A 21,781-nucleotide genomic window follows, 5' to 3' on the forward strand; every position below is an offset into this window, starting at 1 on the left:
ACTCTTCCAAGTCCTTTGCTGTATCTGACAGAATTACAATGTCATCGGCGAACCTTAAAGTTTTTATTTCTTCTCCATAGATTTTAATACCTACTCCGAACTTTGCTTTTGTTTCCTTTACTGCTTGCTCAATATACAGATTGAATAACATAGGGGAGAGGCTACAACCCTATCTCACTCCTTTCCCAACCACTGCTTCCCTTTCATGCCCCTAGACTCTTATAACTGCCATCTCGTTTCTGTACAAATTGTAAATAGCCTTTCTCTCACTGTATTTTACCCCTGCCACCTTTAGAATTTGAAAGAGAGTATTCCAGTTAACATTGTCAAAAGCTTTTTCTAAGTCTACAAATGCTAGAAACATGGGTTTGCCTTTCCTTAATTTTTCTTCTAAGATAAGTCGTAGAGTCAGTATTGCCTAACGTGTTCCAGCATTTCTACGGAATCCAAACTGATCTTTCCCGAGGTTGGCTTCTACAAGTTTTTCCATTCGCCTGTAAAGAATTCGTGTTAGTATTTTGCAGCTGTGACTTATTAAACTGATAGTTCGGTAATTTTGCACATTTGTCAACACCTGCTCTCTTTGGGATCGGAATTATTATATTCTTCTTGAAGTCTGAGGGTGTTCCGCCTGTCTCATGCATCTTGCTCACCAGATGGTAGAGTTTTGTCAGGACTGGTTCTCCCAAGGCCGTCAGTAATTCTAATGGAATGTTGTCTACTCCTGGGGCCTTGTTTCGACTCAGGTCTTTCAGTGCTCTGTCAAACTCTTCCCGCAGTATCATATCTCCCATTTCATCTTCATCTACATCCTCTTCCATTTCCATAATATTATCCTCAAGTACATCGCCCTTGTATAGACCCTCTATATACTGCTTCCACCTTTCTGCTTTCCCTTCTTTGCTTAGAACTGGGTTTCCATCTGAGCTCTTGATATTCATACAAGTGGTTCTCTTTTCTCCAAAGGTCTCTTTAATTTTCCTGTAGGCAGTATCTATCTTACCCCTAGTGAGATAAGCCTCTACATCCTTACATTTGTCCTCTAGCCGTCCCTGCTTAGCCATTTTGCACTTCCTGTTGATCTCATTTTTGAGACGTTTGTATTCTTTTTTGCCTGCTTCATTTACTGCATTTTTATATTTTCTCCTTTCATCAATTAAATTCAATATGTCTTCTGTTACCCAAGGATTTCTACTAGCCCTCATCTTTTTACTTACTTGACCCTCTGCTACCTTCACTATTTCATCTCTCAAAGCTACCCTTCTTCTTCTACTGTATTTCTTTTTCCCATTCTTGTCAATTGTTCCCTTATGCTCTCCCTGAAACTCTGTACAACCTCTGGTTCTTTCAGTTTATCCAGGTCCCATCTCCTTAAATTGCCACCTTTTTGCAGTTTCTTCAGTTTTAATCTACAGATCATAACCAATAGATTGTGGTCAGAGTCCACATCTGCCCCTGGAAATGTCTTACAATTTAAAACCTGGTTCCTAAATCTCTGTCTTACCATTATATAATCTATCTGATACCTTCTAGTATCTCCAGGATTCTTCCATGTATACAACCTTCTTTTATGATTCTTGAACCAAGTGTTAGCAATGATTAAGTTATGTTCCGCACAAAATTCTACCAGATGGCTTCCTCTTTCATTTCTTACCCCCAATCCATATTCACCTACTATGTTTCCTTCTCTCCCTTTTCCTACTCTCGAATTCCAGTCACCCATAACTATTAAATTTTTGTCTCCCTTCACTACCTGAATAATTTCTTTTATCTCATGATACATTTCATCAATTCTTCATCATCTGCAGAGCTTGTTGGCATATAAACTTGTACTACTGTAGTAGGCATGAGTTCCATGTCTATCTTGGCCACAATAATGCGCTCACTATGCTGTTTGTAGTAGCTTACCTGTACTCCTATTTTTTTATTCATTATTAAACCTACTCCTGCATTACCCCTATCTGATTTTGTATTTATAATCCTGTATTCACCTGGCCAAAAGTCTTGTTCCTCCTGCCACCAAACGTCACCAATTCCCACTATATCTAACTTTAACCTATCCATTTCCCTTTTTAAATTTTCTAACCTACCTGCCCGATTAAGGGATCTGATATTCCACGCTCCGATCTGTAGAACGCCAGTTTTCTTTCTTCTGACAATGACATCCTCTTGAGTAGTCCCCACCCGGAGATCCGAATGGGGGACTATTTTACCTCCGGAATATTTTACCCAAGAGAATGCCATCATCATTTAACCATAAAGTAAAGCTGCATGCCCTCGGGAAAAATTACGGCTGTAGTTTCCCCTTGCTTTCAGCCGTTTGCAGTACCATCACAGCACGCCAATAGGATGTGTGTTAAAGCAGTGACAGTGTCTGGTCAGTTTATTAGAAAGACTGTGAACTGTGTGGTTAGGTTTTCACTGCTCCCAGATGTTCAACAGTAAACTATTGTAGCAGTATGTATGTGGATGTTGGCCTGCAAACTATTAATGGAAAGTTAAAACAATACTGCACTGGCTATATAACTGTCTAACATTTGGGGTGGGGTGGGGTGGTTGTGAACAGTGAAAGTAAAAGACTGTGAAATGCAACTGTGCTTCTGTCGGCTACATCATTTACAGTAGACAATAGCTGCACATCCACACCCCATTTTTCAGCCAGTATGTTGACGCCAAGGACAATCAACATACAAAGAAATAAAGCAGGCAGAACCATCACAATTGGAAGGTTGGTTGCTGTTGCAAATCCTATTCACTGTCAAGAACCAGGTATCAAAAAAGATTCACATGTTCTTCTTTCCAATTACAATTATTGGTGTGTGTAGTAGCCTGATATTATGGCTTTGTTGCTGCAAAGTTTGTCCACTGCAACTTATTTATCCAGTTCCTCCCTTCAACAGTTGCTTTCATTCTCTTTTAATTTTTCAATGATTCTCTTTGTAGCTGAAACCAGCTGTTGACCTCCAATCTACTATGCATCTCAGTGAACAAATATTGATGTGTACAGTATTTTCTATTATACCACTTTTCAGTTTCCTTTCTTATCATGGCTATCAAACTTTGCTAATGTAAGGAGACACGGTGCGTGTAACATATGTTCGGCAGAAAGCAGAGTTGACCATTTACAGCATAGTCAGAGGCTCAGACAGTTCTGTGACCGTGTAGGCTGCAGATTCCTCGACTTGCACCAAAGGGTGGTTGGGTTTTGGATTTCAATGAATATGTAAGGTGTCCACATATGCAGGAGGCGGCTACACAGGTAGCAGGGTCTGTGTGGCATGGACTGGGTGGTTTATTCGGTTAGAGGGTCTGTGGAAAACACAAGAAGGGTTTCAGTCACAAAGGGTGCAGGTTGAACACAGGAAGAACGTAGATGCAGGAACCATTAACAGTTGTAAATTGTTGTAGCTGTGTTGGGAAAATACCAGAGTTCCAAACATTAATAGAAAGCACTGATGCTCAAATTGTCATAGGCACCGAAAGCTGGCTAAAGCCAGATATAAGCTCAACCGAAATTTTTGCAAAGAACCTAACGGTGTTCCGAAAGGGAAGGCTACACACGGTTGGCAGTGGTGTGTTGGATGCTGTTAGAAGTAGTTTAACTTGTCGCGAAATTGAAGTAGATACTTCCAGAGATTTAGTATGGGCAGAGGTCATTGTTGGCAACCAGAATAAAATAATAATTGGATCCTTTTACCGATGTCCCAATTCAGATGACACTGTTGCTGAAAGGTTCAAAGTAAACTTAAGTTTGATTTCAAACACATACATGACTCATACGATAATAGTTGGTGGAGACTTTAATTTACCCTCGATATGTTGGCAAAAATACATGTTTAATTCCAGAGTTACACATAAAATATCATCTGAAATTGTGCTAAATGCATTCTCGGAAAATTATTTCGATCAGTTAGTTCATGAGCCTATGCGAATAGCAAACGCTTGTGAAAACACAATTGACCTTTTAGCAACAAATAAACCTGAGTTAATAATGAGCATCAAATGAACACAGGGTTGTCGTAGCGAGACTGAATACTGTAATCCCCAAATCCTCCAAAAATAAGCAAAAAATATACCTATTCAAAAAAGCAGATAAAAATTCACTTGGCACCTTTCTGAAAGACACTCTCCACTCATTCCACATTAATAATATAAATGTAGACCAGATGTGGCTTAAATTCAAAGAAATAGTATCGGCAGCAATCGAGAGGTTTATATCAAATAAACTTAACAAATGAAGGAGCTGATCCTCCTTGGCACACAAAATGGGTTAGAACACTGTTGCAGATACAACAAAACAAACACGCCAAATTTAAACAGACGCAAAATCCCCAAGATTGGCGATCTTTTACAGAAGCTCGAAATTTAGCTTGGACTTCAATGCGAGATGGTTATAACAGTTTCCACAATGAAACTTTTGTCTCGAAACCAGGAAGAAAATCCAAAGAGATTCTGGTCATATGTGAAGTATGTTATTGGCAAGAAACAATCAATGCCTTCTCTGTGCGACAGCAATGAAGACACTATCGAAGACAGTGCTGCCAAAGCACAGTTACTAAACACAGCCTTCTGAAATGTCTTCACAAAAGAAGACAAAGTAATTATTCCAGTATTCGAATTGAGAACAGCTGCCAACATGAGTAACGTAGAAGTAAATATCCTTGAAGTAGTGAAGCAACTTCAATCACATAATAAAAGCAAGTCTTCTGGTCCAGACTGTATATAAATTACGTTCCTTTCAGAGTATGCTCATGCATTAGCTCCATACTTAACAATGATATACAACCATTTGCTCGATGAAAGATCCGTACCCAAAGACTGAAAAGTTGCACAGGTGACACCAATATTCAAGAAAGATGGTAGGAGTAATCCAGTAAATTACAGGTCCATTTCGTTAACGTCAATATGCAGCAGGATTTTGGGACATATATATTGTGTTTAAACATTATGAATTACCTCAAAGAAAACTGACTATTGACACACAGCCAACATGGTTTTAGAAAACATCGTTCCTGTGAAACACAACTAGCTCTTTATTCACATGAAGTGTTGAGTGCTATTGACAAGGGATTTCAGATTGATTCCGTATTTCTGGAAGGCTTTTGACACTGTACCACACAAGTGGCTTGTAGTGAAATTGCATGCTTCTGGAATATCATCTCAGTTATGTAACTGGATTTGTGATTTCCCCTCAGAGGGGTCACAGTTCATAGTAACTGACGGAAAATCATCGAGTATAACAGAAGTGATTTCTGGTGTTCCCCAAGGTAGTGTTATAGGCCCTTTGCTGTTCCTTATCTATATAAATAATTTGGGGTACAATCTGAGCAGCTGTCTTAGGTTGTTTGCAGACTAATAAAGTCATCAGAAGATCAAAACAAATTGCAAAACGATTTAGAAAAGATATCTGAATGGTGCAAAAATTGGCAGTTGGCCCTAAATAATGAAAAGTGTGAGGTCATCCATATGAGTGCTAAAAGGAATTCATTAAACTTCGGTTACACAATAAATCAATCTAATCTAAAAGCCATAAATTCAACTAAATACCTAGGTATTACAATTATGAACAACTTACATTGGAAGGAACACACAGAAAATGTTGTGGGGAAGGCTAACCAAAGACTGCATTTTATTGGTAGGACACTTAGAAAATGTAACAGATCTACTAAGGAGACTGCCTACAATACACTTGTCCATCCTCTTTTAGACTACTGCTGTGCTGAGTGGGATCCTTACCAATTAGGACTGATGGAGTACATCGAGAAAGTTCAAAGAAGGGCAGCACATTTCCTATTATCGTGAAATATGGGAGAGAGTGTTACAGAAATGATACAGGATTTGGGCTGGACATCATTAAAAGAAAGGCATTTTTCGTAGCGATGGAATCTTCTCACGAAATTCCAATCACCAACTTTCTCCTCCAAATACGAAAATATTTTGTTGACACTGACCTACATAGGGAGAAGCGATCACCATGATAAAATAGGGAAAATCAGAGCTCGTATGGAAAGATATAGATGTTTGTTCTTTCTGCACGTTATATGAGATTGGAATAATACAGAATTGTGAAGGTGGTTCGATGCACCCTCTGCCAGGCACTTAAATGTGATTTGCAGAGTATCCATGTAGATGTAGATGTAGATGTAGATGAACAACATATACATATGCAGCTAAAGTCTTTCATAAATGAGAAGCCCAGAGAAAGCCTTTATCCAACAGTGGATAATGAGGAAGCCTAGAGATGTCCTTTATCCAAGAGTGGATGTCATTTTGTATGCACAGATGGCTGAAGGGGACAATACACCAACAATGAGGATCATGATGACCATACAGCTTGTATACATGTCAGATGATGCTGACACTACAGTCTGAACTGCCACCATTGACCCACTTGCCACACTAAGACTGAGATGGCTGACATTTACCACCAACACTTAGCTATTTATGTTGCACATGTACACTGATTACTTTTCTCCTGCTATGCACCTTGCCCCTTGGACAGCGGAATTCTTGTGACACAGCTACTGTATAACAGGAAGGTCCCCATTCCTATGCAGTACTGTCATTCCAGCCAGTCACAAGATACACACTACAGTGTCATTCAAACACTAGAACATCTAGAATTGGTAGAGTGACAAAGGAGAACAGTGTGCTTTATGCCCTTGAGCATACACTTAGCACAGCTGTGTCAGCGTGTTTATTTTGGTGAAGTTATGTGGAATGAGAAGAATGTAACACTAAAGTCAGCAAAAAGCTTTTTTCTTTCTGGACTACTACTAATATACAGGAACATTATAACTAGACCTACGTAATTCTATACGATAGATTTGGGCATATAACACTAATGATGTTAAAAAAATATATGTGAACTTTGACGTAATCTTTATAATTGCAATGTTTTAAAGTATATGAGCTTTAGCAACAATCATATGCATTTTGCAGCAAATAACTTTAATGGTTGCATAAGTCTTTTGCCATTGTTTTATAAAAAATCAGCGATTTACTGATTTCACATTTTCCCTCTTGCATTAATGTCAGTGTTGTTTTTATTGTGGTCATCAGTCTGAAGACGAGTTTGATGCAACTCTAAATGTTAGTCTATCCTGTACAAACCTCTTCATCTCTGCACAACTACCACAACCCCCATCCAGTTGAAGCTGCTTACTGTATCCTTCCTCAACAATTTTTACAAACCACTCCCCCCCACCTCTCTCTTTCTCTCTCTCTCTCTCTCTCTCTCTCTCACTCACACACACACACACACACACACACACACACACACACACACACACACACACACACACACACACTACCTTCCATTACCAAACTGACAATTCCTTGATGCCTCAGGATGTGTTTCATCAACCAATCTCTTCTTTTAGTAAAGCTGTGACACAAATTTCTTTTTTCTCCAGTGTCAATACATACAAGAGATATGAAATCTTGATTCTTTTCTTGCAACGTCATGCAATTAGATCCATTAACCTAATCGTTATGAAATTTATAGAAGTATAGAGTATTTTTTTCTAATTAGTCAGGTTAAAGATGCAGGAGCTTATAATGTTATTTGGTACGAATGAGGGAACATGCCACATGGATACTGTTAGTCTGCTACTTTAATGTTTTAAAATTTTGACAGATATACATGATAGGAGATGTGTGAGGATTTTTACCCCAAATAAAAAAAAAATAAAAAATAATAAAATAAAATAAAATAAATAAAATAAAATAATAATAATAATAATATTTGAAACAGAACCATAGTGTGATTAAAAACCCCCATACTTCTATTTTTCTATTTCATAATTCTTATTTACTTATTTGTCACATTTTATACACTTTGTTGCTGCTCTCAAATACTCTTAAACAATAATGGCAGGCTGGGTAGTACTGCAGTCAAAGCTGAATAATACATAAAGACAAACTGTGAATGAGAACTGTTATGCCAGCATTATGGAAGTGTCTCTTACAGTATGAAGCTTGAAAAAATTAATGAGTGTAGTGTAGTGAGGAAACATGTTTTCTTTTAAAAAAGACAAATGAACTGTGTGAAACTGGATTTAACTTCAATGATTTCTCATTTCAATAACTTGTAATTTAATAGCAAAGTAATGGGCGATTGATGGGGTGGGGGGTGGGGGTGGGGGGAGTGAGGGGGGGGGGTGGGATGAAAGCAATTGGTGTTCAGCTTACTGTCTTGAGATTATCCAGTTTTCAGACAGCTGAGAGAATATCTGGAAAATAAATAAGATTAAGGTTTAGGATGATGAAATCATTAGAAAGGTCATAATGAATAACGTTCAAATAATTTGCACTTTAATTATCAGTCTAGTGACCCTGGAGGGTAGCAGTAATGTTATAAGTACTGAAAGACAGATGGGAGTAGTTTTACTAGAGTCAAAACCAAATTACAAACCTTAGGCTGTGCTTTCCTGATGTGCAAGCCACTTATCACCTGTTAACTGGACTCACGTCATATGAGAAAAATGTACAGATGTTTTGCTGCATGTCACTTGACAGGTGCTGCCTTCTGTTGTCAATTTCTAAAATTACTTTGAAAGAAACAGTAGCAAGTGACTTGCTGTAAAGACTGATTGAGCCAATGTGAGCTCGCACTGTTGTGAGTTTCACATGTGAAATCTTCAGGTTTTGCAGTTTGCTGTAATTATGCTACAAATATGTCATGTTGCTAGAGTGAGCAAGAAATTCTGGAAGCTCAAGAGGAATAATTTAATGAGTCTGGATTGGAGAGAGAAATATCTCTGTGATAACAGGCTGAAGAGATTTCATGTTCAGCTAAGATGCATTCTGCTAAATTTTTCATCACTTGGGACCAGAAAATGTAGCATGTATTTTTGGCAAAATTAATATCTATTTTTTTTTGCAAAATATGCATCTATTTTTGCCAAAATCTGCAACTATTTCCTTTGTTTGTAAATGATTAGACATGCAAATTTAAAACGTTGTCATGTTACATGAGTGAAGACAAACAAATTATTAGTTCTTTGAAACTGATTGTTAAAAAAAGTGCTCATTGGGAACTTTTTGACTGGAATGTTCGCTTATGCAAAAACTTCAACACCAAATGGCCTTAGTTTTCTTCGTTTGGCAGTATTTAAGCTTTCAAAAATGATTGTTCTGTTGAAAAGCAGCAGCATTTTCCCGCCAATTAAGTGAATGCATCTCCGATAATTGGTGTTTCTGGATATTATCTTTTCCCACACAATTTGAAGATTAAAACATCTGCACACTGCTAATTTTGACCTTTCGTAGGCATTCATAGCCCTACAACCCATCCTTGACACCACTACGAAAAGAACTAACGAAGCACTTAGCGTAGAAGTAGAACGTACGGCAACTCGATTTTAACGTTAGGGAAATTTCAGCGCCATGAAAAAAAGTTACAGATTTTGTTTTACAATCACTATAGTGCAGTGAGCGGGCACTATAGGTTATAGTGGCAGATGGCCACGAGTATAAAGAGACTAGAATTTTGACTGCCACAGGGGATGGAGCAGTGTGTGGAAACAATCCCTGCTTCCATTTCACTGGGCAGCAGCATACAGCAGAACTGACACATTTTCATACGGATCACTTATCTCTTTTGGCGTTGCAAGGGTCGTACACAAAATCGGTGATGGACCAGGATTAGCCGCTTCAATTATTTCAAAATAAGAAAAGAAAATGCGTAAGACACAACACAAAGCATTTGGGGATGGCTACGCACGATAGATTGTTGAAGTAAGCAGAGTATTGTTAATGACATAGTTCAGGCCCGATCTCTGGCGGTATTCAATGCGATTACAGTTCATAACATCCGCCACCTAATTTGCCATGTTAAAACTGCCTGCATTATCCTGTCTTTTGAGCTTTAGCTAACAAATAAACACATGTGTTTCTTTCTTATAAAACGCTAGGTCCCATGGCTGAGTACTACTTTGCATTACGCAACGTGTATCTTAAACAGACCATTCAACTGTCCACAATTGGCATGGCAGCAGATCATTGAGCACATTGATACATTGTTGTGTTCGTACACTTTATTTTGCAAGTAGGTTCTTGAGTATGTTATCTTTCCAAATTGGATTTCTCCAGATGATGTACAATGCCAGTAACGGGTTACAGTTTTGATATTATATGCAGAAAAAAAGCTATTTAAAACTCTCTCTGTTAAATGGCTCATATGGATGAAATTCGTTATGAAACAAAGCTATTAAGTAATTTCACATTTGAGGCAGGATTCGCATCTATTTTGCATTTATTGCAAAATGCAATTTTTTATGGTCCCTTTTCATCACTAATATTCTTAGTACAGACACTGCCGCTGTAATTACATTTCAGTTCTGTTTTATTTATCTTAATCTCAACTCTTTTACACATGAAGCTCATTATGAGGCAGTATATAACATGAGTTCTCAAGATTCGTTTGCAGAAAACAAGACAGTTCACTGGTAAAACAAACAGGAAAGAAACAAAATGATATTGCTCTGAATTTGACATACCACTCTGCATATACAGATTATTTTAGACTTTGGCATATGAAAGACATTTTCATATGAAACTACTCAAGAACTTGCCTCAGACTTTTCTTTCTGGAAGGATAATTACACTTTTGGCCATCATTATAGTAAAATTTGTACTCTACAAAAGAATTAAAATAAATATGAAAAATAAACCTTAAAGCTTGGTCTTTTTGTGTGTATCACCATTACGATGTATCAAAACAAAATTACCAGTAATGTTTCAATGATGACAAAAAGGGGTGGTTTTCCGGACTCAAAAGTTTTCTGTGTAGCATGTTCTCAAAATGTTAGTATACATGTATGCTGATCAGTATCCCCATTTATAACTATTGTTTGCCAGCTTTGATAATTACAATGAAATAAGCAAAAGTAGTGTACCTTTTATCTGTTGCTGATGGCTACCATTAGCTTGTGCTTCTGTTGGGTTAGCTGCTTCACTATTCTCTGAATTTTGCCTGCCTCGTAAACTGTTCTCAGGCCCATTGGAATTGTCCATGTTACTCTTGTCTACCACTAATAACGATCCATCAGCTAATGCACAGTAACGCATATGCCTTTTGCAACCCTGAAAAATAAATGTGTTAATGAAATCTAATTACAGAATACAAATGATAATTGGCAACAATGTGAGAAATGACAAACACCATCACTTCAAAGCTTTTTCTTAAAAGCAAATTATTGCATATACAACTCATTTTCCTCAAAGTGTTATGGATATGATTTTGAGGGATGGCAGGGATGAAAGCAACTAGTGTTCAGTTTATTGTCTTGACATTATCCAGTTTTCAGACAACTGAGAGGACACCTGACAAAAAAGTAAGATTACTGTTTGGGATGATGAAATCATTAGAGATTGAACACACACTTAGAATGAAAATGGACGAGGAAATCTGCCATGATATCTTCAAGGGAACCATCCTGCCATCAAACAGCTGGGCAGGGATTAGTAAGCCCCTTACTCTAAATGTAACTCCAGTGCCTTAACCAATGTGTCACTTAACGTGCATACAAAACTTTATCAATGGGCCAACAATTATGGTGCTGATTATTATTGCGGTCAGTGGATTAACAGAAGCATCAGAGAATCAGTGAAGTGGTAAATCAATGGAACAATCATATAATGGTTCCAAAAATTCTATGGCTTACTTGATCCAGACTGTAATATCATCATTACAAACAAAAACTTGTTAATCTGGGATTAAAAAAGTGTAAATTACATATTGATACTTCAAGGTGGTGTCTGTTGTGGCTTGTAAGAAACTCCTAGTAAATGCTGTTTTCCCTTAAAAGATGTGATTTCTTTTATAACAAAATGAACATAACTTATGCCTTATTTTAACTCTATGTGAAAATGAACACATACAAAAAGAAGTTGAGTATTTTCTTGAAAATGAGAATGTGTACTGGTGCAGTAATGTTAATACTTAAATCAGTGATTCTAGAGGTTTTGGCAGCAGTTAATCTCACTTTACAAACTAATGTTGGAAAGGCAAGGTACTCTGACTAAATATGCAAAAAAGCAGATACTCAAATTTTCTGGTGCTGGGCTGAATTTACACTTGTGAGTGAAAATGTGCCAAACTGCTTTCATAATGATGAAGTGGGAAATTTTTTCCATCATAAAAAAACTGTCGTTTACAAAAGGTAAACCAACATTATGAAATCCAATATCTGGCCACAGTCATGAGAGTAGTTGTTTTTATTCAACATACTTAAATAAGTCAGCCGGGAAAGCTGATACTGATTTATATCACCTACATTTTGCATGGAAGGTGTAATGAAATAACTTATTTTAATAGCAGTTAGAAAACAGGAAAAGAACCAACTTATTAGATGAAAGAAAAAAAATGCAGTATGAAATGTTACTAAAGACTGACATACTGCTGGAGTGCTAAATGTTCTGTTACAGCCACAGCAGGCGAATGGTTCTGCACATTCATTTGGTTTATTATTTTGTTGTTCATTTTGTTCTTCCTTAGCTTTCCTCTCATTCAGCATTGTCTGTCTTCTTGTCCCCATTCTTGTAGCAACTGTAAAAGTAGTCATTTTTGTAATTAAAATGTTATAAACAATACAAGTTGTAAAACAAAGGACATTAATGTTCATAAACAGAATGATAATAAAAATATGACGTTAATTTCTGATATCTATCAAATACTATTATAATCTGGAAGTGTAATATACAATCTCCTACCTGACAGATGTTAAGAAGCAAGAATGTGAGCATAATAATACAAAAAGAATGGAATTGAACATCATGTTGACTGCAACTCATTGAGAGAGATCAGTTACGGATTGTCAACTTTCCAGTTCCGGGCATCCACAGAAGGTAGAATATTGCTAATTGGGAGCTCATGATGAACACATGATGGAGCCACTTGTGGATATGGCTGCATATGAGGGAAAAAAGTCCAGTGAGCACCCCATGTGCATACAGAGGAGAGTCATCCCAAACACATAACGGGTTCTTCCAGATGACATGAAAGCACAGGCTGTAACCAACTTCAGGTGGTGGCTCATGTTGGTACTAACAATGTGTATCACTTTGGACCAGAAAAGATTGTCTCTGGTTCTGGTAGTTGGTTGGTTAGTTAATTACAGGTTCCATACACCATTTGAACAATTATTTTATTTAAATGAAGTGGACTGAGTCAGTTTACAGAATATATATACATTATTAGTGCTAACATCAACACATTATCATTTTATTTCTATTTATGCAACTTCATTTAATTAATTAATTAATTTTTTGCAGTCGGCAAGACAACCATCTTGCTTGTAAGATGAAGGCCAAGCCCATCACTTGTAGCACCATTGTGAGGACCAATTGTGAGCCTTTGCTACTGCTGAGTGGATGGGCAGAGGCTCAGACAGTTCTGCAATCTTGCAGGCTACAGATTATAGGACTTGTGCTGTAGAGTGGAGAGGTATTGCGATCCACTTAACAGATCAGGGGTCGATTACAGAATGGAGGCAGCTACACAGGTACTGGTGGCTGTATGGAATGGAGTGGGAGTTTTTTTTAGGTTAGAGGGTCTTGGAGAAGTCCAAAACGGAGCTCAGTGTCCAAGAGTGAAGGTGAAACACAGTCACAGCTGTTTTGGGAAAGAACTGGAGATCCAAGTGCTCATAGAAAGCAGAAATTTTTATAGGCATTAAAAGCTAGCCAAAATTGGAGATAAGTTCAGTTGGAGTTTTTACCAAGAACCTAAAGTGTTCAAGAAAGAATAAATTAAATTCAGTTGAAGTTGGTATGTGTGTTGCTGTTAGAGGTAGTTTATCTAGTAGTGAAATAGAAGAAGACCAGTAACCCCACCACCACCACCACCACCACCACCACCACCACCACCACTGATTCTTTAAAAACTTGATCTCCCATGTATAAAATAGCTTCAAACATTTGATCACTTTACAGAAGAATTAATATGTAAAATATTTGACAGGGCACAATTATGCAATTTTGTAGGTATCTTCAGTGGTATATGTGGATACTGTCTGCAAATTGGAAAGCGAATGGAGGTAGTAGGAAAGAAATAATAAATAAAAAGTCATTCTTGACGCTGAAGCTTTACCGCATGAACAATAAACACTTAGTAAGTGATAAACTGTTTTATTTCATTATTTTGTGGGACATTAAGCAACACATAGTTTATAAAAGGTTCGAAATCATGTGTGAAGGTCACTGGAAGTCAGTAAGTGTTTTCATTGGGTGGAAATACTATGGTAATTTATGTGCCATGAGGTAAGCTGCCTCAAGACACATGCAGTTTCTAACTTTAATACTTGACATACTGTGTTAAATCTTGGTGTAAAACTACAGATCCTAATATGCATATTATGACAGCATTTTAAAATTCTGAATTTGGTCAATAATCATATGAAATACTGAGAATCAAATATCAGTTGTACCTGGAAACCACTGGACAGACAACCTACAGTTGTTAATTGGGTGACTGTTTTAGCCATTTAGTAATGGAATAATTGGTTCCTTTTACCTCATCTCCCTCAACTCAGATGATTCAGCCGCTGAAAGGCTGATGGAAAACTGAAGTCTCATTTCAAATAGGTACACAGCTCACACAATTATAATTGGTGGTGGCTTCAATCTACCCTCAATTAATGATGAAAATACATGTTGAAGGTCAGTGGTAAGCATAAAACATTGTTGGAAATTATACTAAATTCTTCCTCCTAAAATTATTTTGAGCAATTTGCTTAGGAGGCCACACCACGTGTAAATGGGTGCAATGATATGCTAGACACTGTTGCAGAAGCAATGAAAAAGGCATTTAAAAGAACAAAAAACGTCCAAAACAGGCAATGTTTTACAGATGCTTGAAACACACTGTAGACTTCAATGCTAGATGCTTCTAACAGTTTCCACACTGAGACTCTTGTCTCAAAAATCTGGTAGCAAATCTAAAGAGATTCTGATCATATGTAAAGTATATCAGTGGCAAGACACAATCAATACCTTCACTGTGCAACAGCAATGGTACCTATAACCTATACCTATTACCTATAACAGTGCCACTCAAGTGGAATTACAAAACCCAAGTTTTCCAATATTCCTTGACCAGATATGATGAAGTTGTTGTGACTTGTCGATCTTTCAAAGTGCCGCCGCGCAATTACGCATGTCCTCTACATGCGGCGCTGTCTGCCAGCCATGCAGCAGCAGCGCCACTTAAGCAGTCAGTGGCCACGCGTATTCCTTGAAATATATTTGTTCAACTTGAAGTTATAACAACTGGCGACGAAGTAGTGATTTTTCTTTTCCATCGCTGACCCATATATTTCTATGGCTACTTTAGAGCAACTATTGCAAGGTCTCACAGAACAGCAAACGCTTCTCACAAATGCGATTCGTGATTTCGTCGTGGCATCATAAGTGGGGCGTCTCTCGTCATTATTGTCTCTACCTCCTTTTCCTCCTTACGACGAGATGGCGGAAGACTGGTCTGATTACGAAAAACGTCTTCGACAGCACTTCTTGGAATTTCATGTCGCGGACGAAGAAACATGTAAGTTTCTGTTCCTTTCATGGATTTCACCTCAAATGTATCGGTTGTTGTCGCAATTGGCTCCTTTGAAAGATCCTGCGTCTTTGTCCTTTGCTGAAATGTACCCACTTCTGTCCGTCTATTTTCAAAAGCAAATGCATGTGGTAGCCTCTCGTGTTCCCTTTTATTGTTGTCAAAAACAACTGAATCAATCCTATCGCACTTGGGCTGCTGAACTTCATGGCCTCAGTAGAAAGTGTCAATTTGTTACTGAAGTTCACAAAGAATCCTACGCCGATTCCATGGTACGGGATGCTATTATCCAATCGGCGCCAAACAAAGAAGTTAGGCAACGTGCCCTTCAGTTGGCAAATCCGACTCTAGATGAAGTCCTATCCATCGCTCAGTCTTTTGAAATTTCTCGCACTGCTGGAGCGCAAATAGAGGCATGGGGTGACATCGGCGGCCACTATCATCAATGTTCAGACGTATCTTCAGTTGGGTTCTCCAATCCTGTCACCTGTCACTCAGCAATTACGGACTTACAACAAACAGAAGATTTCTCTCTTGGGACAATTTGATGCTGAGGTATCTTACAAATCTGTTGTTCACACTGTCCCCATATTTGTGGTCGACCATAGTAACATGGAAAATCTTTTTGGTTTCGATGCCTTTCGCGTTTTTGGGTTCTCCGTGGATGACTCTGTCAATATCGTCTCTGATGCTATTCCTTATGCTCAATTGGATTCCTTGTCAACAACATTTTTGTCCCTTTTTTCTCCTGGGTTAGGCCATGCAAACGACTTTGAAGCTCATATCACGCTCAAAACCACTGCTCAGCCTAAGTTTTTTTGGGCTCGGCCCATTCCTGTGGCCCTTCGTGAACAGGTCAAACGGGAGCTGGATCATCTCACTGTTTCAGGGGTCTTGCTTCCTGTCACTTCCAGTGAGTGATCCACTCCTGTCCTTGTCGTTGCTACGCCAAATAGTGATATTCGTTTCTGTGGCGATTTCAAAGCCACTGTAAATGCCCAATGCCTTATCGACACTTAAACCCTATGCCTCGACCTGAAGAATTGTTCACTAAACTTGCTGGAGGCCAGTATTTTTCTAAACTTGACCTGTCAGAAGCTTATCATCAACTTCCTATCGACGCTGCTTCCTGGCAGTTTCTGGTCCTTAACACGCCTTTCGGCCTCTATCAATACCAACGATTGCCATTCGGGGTTGCCAGTGCCCCTGCTCTTTTTCAGCGATTCTTGGAACAATTATTGCTCCCTGTCCCTGGGTGTATCAATTACATGGACGACATTGTTGTCACTGGCTCCACCACTGAAGAACATCTTCAAAATCTCCGCACACTTTTTCATGTCTTACAGACTGCCGGTCTTAAGTGTAATCTTCAGAAATCATTATTTTTTCAGGCATCTATCACGTACTTGGTGTTTCAACTCTCTCGGGATGGTATTAGTCCGTTTCAGCAAACTCGCTGCGATCGTTGCCCTACATCCGTTAAGGAACTGCAGGCCTTCTTGGGGAAAATAGCATACTATCACAAGTTTTTACTGTCTGCTGCTTTGGTGGCTCAGCCGTTGCATCGCCTGTTGCATAAAAACGTACCTTTTCACTGGTCCACATCATGCGATGCGGCTTTCCAGAAATTGAAGACTACGCTGAAACAGGCCCTGTGCCTGGCTACTTATCGATCTGGCCAACATCTTGTTCTTGCCATGGACACCTCTCAATACGGGGTCGGTGCAGTCCTTACGCACTGTTTTTCTGATGGTTCTGAACAACCCATTGCTTATGCCTCCAAAACGCTCACGGATGCCCAACAAAAGTATTCTCAAATTGAAAAAGAAGCTTTGGCCATTATTTATGCTCTTCATAAGTTTGGTGTTTTTCTCTATGGATCCAAATTTCATCTTGTTACGGATCACAAACCATTTGTTTCCTTGTTTCATCCATCAACGTCACTTCCCGACAAGGCTGCACACCGCCTCCAGCGTTGGGCTCTTTACTTGTCTCGTTTCAATTATGAGATTCATTTCCGGCTGACGGCTCAACATGCGAATGCTGATGCACTGTCTCGCCTTCCCATGGGTCTTGATTTGGCATTCAATAGGGATGAACTTCTGTGTTTCCACCTGGATGTCGCCAAGCAGTGGGTTGTGGACGGGTTCCCCATAACCGGGGAGCGGCTGGTGGCTGCTACGGGTTCTGACCCTACCCTCTCCCGGGTTTTACGCTGCATTCACAAGGGTTGGCCAGATCGTCCATCTGCTAAGACTTCTGGTCCATTGCGGAACTACAACACTTTGCGTTACCGCCTCACTGCTAGGGATGGTGTTATCCTCCTTTCCACCGAAAATGCTTTGCCGCATGTTGTGGTACCTGCGTCTTTGCGTGCTTCGGTCTTGTGCCTTCTTCACCAAGGGCACTAGGGTGTCTCTCGCACAAAATCTCTGGCACGCCGTCATGTGTACTGGCCCAGCATCGACTCTGAAATCGCACACATGGTCGCTGCCCGCAGCCCTTGTACGTCACAAGCCGCCACCCAGAAGTCAACTTTGTCACCGTGGCCTTCGCCTGAGAATCCCTGGGAGCGTATTCATGCTGACTTCGCGGGACCTTTTTTAGGTACTTGTTGGCTTCTCATTATTGATGTCTACTCTAACTTTCCTTTCATTGTCCGTTGCACGTTGCCTACCACCGCGGCAACCACCAATGCTCTAGCTCGCATTTTCTCTTGGGAAGGCCTTCCCTCTGCTCTTGTTACTGATAATGGTCTGCAATTTGCCTCTTCCGATTTTGCGGATTTTTGTGCCCGTCATGGCATCATGCTTGTCATGGCCCCTCCGTTCCATCCACAGTCAAACGGTGAGGCTGAACAACTGGTCCACACATTTAAGGCTCAGATGAGGAAACTCCTGACTTCTTCTTCTGCTGCTGATGATGCGCTTCTCCAATTTCTGGCTTCTTACCGTTTCACCCCCATGGGCGACCACAGCCCGGCTGAGCACTTACATGGCTGACAGCCCCACACGCTACTTCATCTTCTGCGGCCTTCCACCTCAAGGCCGCCGACGACCTTGTATGTGTACGGGGATATGGCAGGCGGCCAAAATGGAGTCCTGGCCGCATCTTACGACACCATGGCTGACACCTGTATGAAATCCAGACAGACACGGGTGTTGCAGTGCATCATTCAGACCAGCTTTGGTCTCGTGTGCCGGCAATGCCTGTTCCGGATGCCGCTACACCACCTCCGGCTCTACCTGACACTCGGGATACTAGAATCTCTCATTACTCACAATGCAGTCCTCTCACCATCATATCGGTGCCAGCACAAGAACTGACGCCACCAGGAGACGTACCCATGCAGGAACCAGATGACCATCATCTGTTGGAGCAACTCTACTCGCCTCCTTCTCCTACAGATGCGGGCACATCGCCCATGTCTCCTGTTGTAACAACTGGACTTGCCAAAACGGGCAGATTGGTGCACGGGACCCCAGCAGATACGACCCCCACGTCTCCTGTCATCTAGACCCGTTATCACTGGGGACACTTCCGTTCATACGGGAAGCCTCCTCCTCAAGGCTTTACGGCCAGTCAAACAACACCTATGGACTTAAGCAATCTACAGGCCACCTCCATCAAGACCTGTGCAAAAACTTCAAAGGGGGGAAAAGTGTTGTGACTCGCCGATCTTTCGAAGTGCCGCCGTGCAGTTACACGTGTCCTCTACATGCGGCGCTGTCTGCCAGCCATACAGCAGCAGCGCCACCTAAGCTGCCAGCCAGCCAGGGGCCGCTAGACTCGGACTCAGTTATGATTTGACTGTTAAAGTGTACACACGTCTTACTCTGTTTACTTGATCTGTGACTTTCATGTATTGCGTCTTCCTTGAAATATATTTGTTCAACTTGAAGTTATAACAGAAGTAAATATCTAAAATTCAAATCACAAACAGCCACAATCATAAGTAATTTAGGAGTAAATACCCTTGTTGTACTGGAGCAAATGAAGTCACTTAATAAAGGAAAGTCTTCCACTCCAAATTATACTGCAACTTGGTTCCTTTCAGAGTATGCAGATGAAACAGCTTCATTTTCAGCAATCCTTTACAACTGCACACTCCATGAACGAACCACATCTAAAGACTAAAAAGTTTCACATGATAGTCCAACAGGAAAAAAAAAAAAAAAAAAAAAAGTAATCTGCTGAATTATAGACCCATATTATTGACATAATATTCAGAAGGGTTTTGAAACAAGTGCTATGCCCAAATATTATGGATTATCTTGAAGAAAGCAATATATTGAAATATAAACAGTATTGATTCAAAAAACATTGTTCTTGTGAAACAATACTGGCTCTGTGTTCTCATGAAGTAATGAGTGTTACCAACAAGGGCTCTGAAGTTGATTCCATGTTTCTAGGTTTCCAGAAGGTTGAATTTTCTCATTTTGTGATCTGTTTAATTGTTAAAAGCCATTCAACAGCCAAGATTGCATAAAATATTTCTTTATTTTAGACAACCACTTTCAACAGACTATGCTCTCATCTTCACATCTTAGAATCTTGTGTTGTAAAACATGTTCATTTTATGCTGATCTCACACAGAAGATGTCTAGCAGATATCCACTTGACATCTTGTGCGTGATGTCAGCAAAAAATAAATGTGTTTTACAACAAAAGATGTTAAGATCTGAAGATGACAGCATAGTCTGTTGAAACCGGTTGTCTTAATAAAGAAATATTTTATGCAGTCTGGGATGCTGAATGGTTTTTAACAATTTCCAGAACGCTTTTGAAGCCTTTCTTCACATGCGGCTTCTAATCAAATCGTGTGTCTGTGGAGTATTATCTCAACTGTATCAATGGATTTGTATCAAATTGATCACAGTTTGTAGTAACCGATAGGAAGGCATCAAGTGGAAGAGAGCTGATAACTGGGGTTCCCCCAAGGAAGTGTTACAGACCCTCTGTTGTTCCTAATCTACGTACATGATTTAGGAGATGATATGAGAAACCCTCTTGGATCTTCTGCAAATGATACTGTCATTTATGGTCTAATAAAGTCACCAGAATATAACAATGAATTTCAAAATGACTTAGACAAGGTGTCTGTATGATGCAAAAAGTTCCAACTGACCCTACGCAATAAAAAACATTCCATTAAATTTTAGCTGCAAAATAAATGACACAGATTTAAAGGATGACAATTCAACTAAATATCTAGGGATTACAATAACAAAGCAATCTGAATTGGATCCATCACATAGGGGTGATGAACCAAAGACTGTGTTTTATTAGCAGAACACACAGACGATGCAACAAATTTACTAAACAGACTGCCTAAACTGTGCTTGCCTGTCCTTTTCTGGAGTACCACTGTGTGGTATCGATACTTATGAGACAGAAATGGAGGAGGATATCAAAAAATTCAAAGAACGGCAGCTCATTTTGTATTATCACGAAATAGGGGAGAGAGTGTCATGGATATGATAAGTGAGTTGAGATGATGAACATTAAAACAAAGGCATTTCTCACTGTGGCAAGATCTTTTCTTGAAATTTTAATTATCAGTTTTCTCCGGCAGATATGAAAATATTTTGTTTATCCCACTTACAAAGAGAGACATGATCATCATAATAATAAAATAAGAGAATATGTGCTTTTACAGAAGGATTTAGGTGTTCATTTTTCCCATGTGCTATTCAAAAGTTGGACAATCAAGAAACAGTCTGAAAGTGGTTCTATAAATCATCTGCCAAGCACTTGAGTGTGAATTGGGGAGTATCCAATGGAAAGTCCAGGATGGAATAACAGTAGTATGGAAATGACAGATTGCTAAACAAAGGACTAAGTCACAGACATGCTCAATGAAAAAGAACACTAGAAATATTTTCAGTTTTTGGACGAAGACCTTCAGAAGCAGAAATCTCAGACAACAACTAGTACACAAATGGCCACTGTCTCCAGGCACTAAGGCCCTTGGTTGTGCCTGTCTGTGACTCCATATTGTTGGAGAGTATCACATGTAGATGTTGATCCAAGTGTTCACCTGAGTTATTTAGGGACCACAGAAAACATAACTAATCGATTTTAATTCTGTTCCTCCTAAATACATGTCCAGTTTCTCTATCTTTGAGCTACTTTATTCTTTTCAAAAGCATGTTGATAAAGTGTCATACTTAAAGAGTGGTAATATTGTGTTTAACAATTTCAGAGACTTGCTTGCCTGAT

General features: G+C 39.4%; 1 protein-coding gene across 1 annotated transcript in view; it reads right to left on the reverse strand.

Annotated features, from left to right (window-relative positions):
• The window catches only part of LOC126092359 (gastrula zinc finger protein XlCGF57.1-like), a 242,016-nt gene that overhangs the window by 148,519 nt on the left and 71,716 nt on the right, over positions 1 to 21,781 (reverse strand). Inside the window, exons 3-4 of the mRNA XM_049907900.1 lie at positions 12,405 to 12,553; positions 10,902 to 11,088 (exon numbers count right to left, since the gene is read on the reverse strand). Coding sequence (XP_049763857.1) covers positions 10,902 to 11,088; positions 12,405 to 12,553 — 336 coding nt within the window. The remainder of the gene's footprint in view (positions 1 to 10,901; positions 11,089 to 12,404; positions 12,554 to 21,781) is intronic.

Source organism: Schistocerca cancellata, chromosome 7, assembly GCF_023864275.1.
Source record: "Schistocerca cancellata isolate TAMUIC-IGC-003103 chromosome 7, iqSchCanc2.1, whole genome shotgun sequence".
In the NCBI taxonomy this organism is placed as follows: Eukaryota; Metazoa; Arthropoda; class Insecta; order Orthoptera; family Acrididae; genus Schistocerca; species Schistocerca cancellata.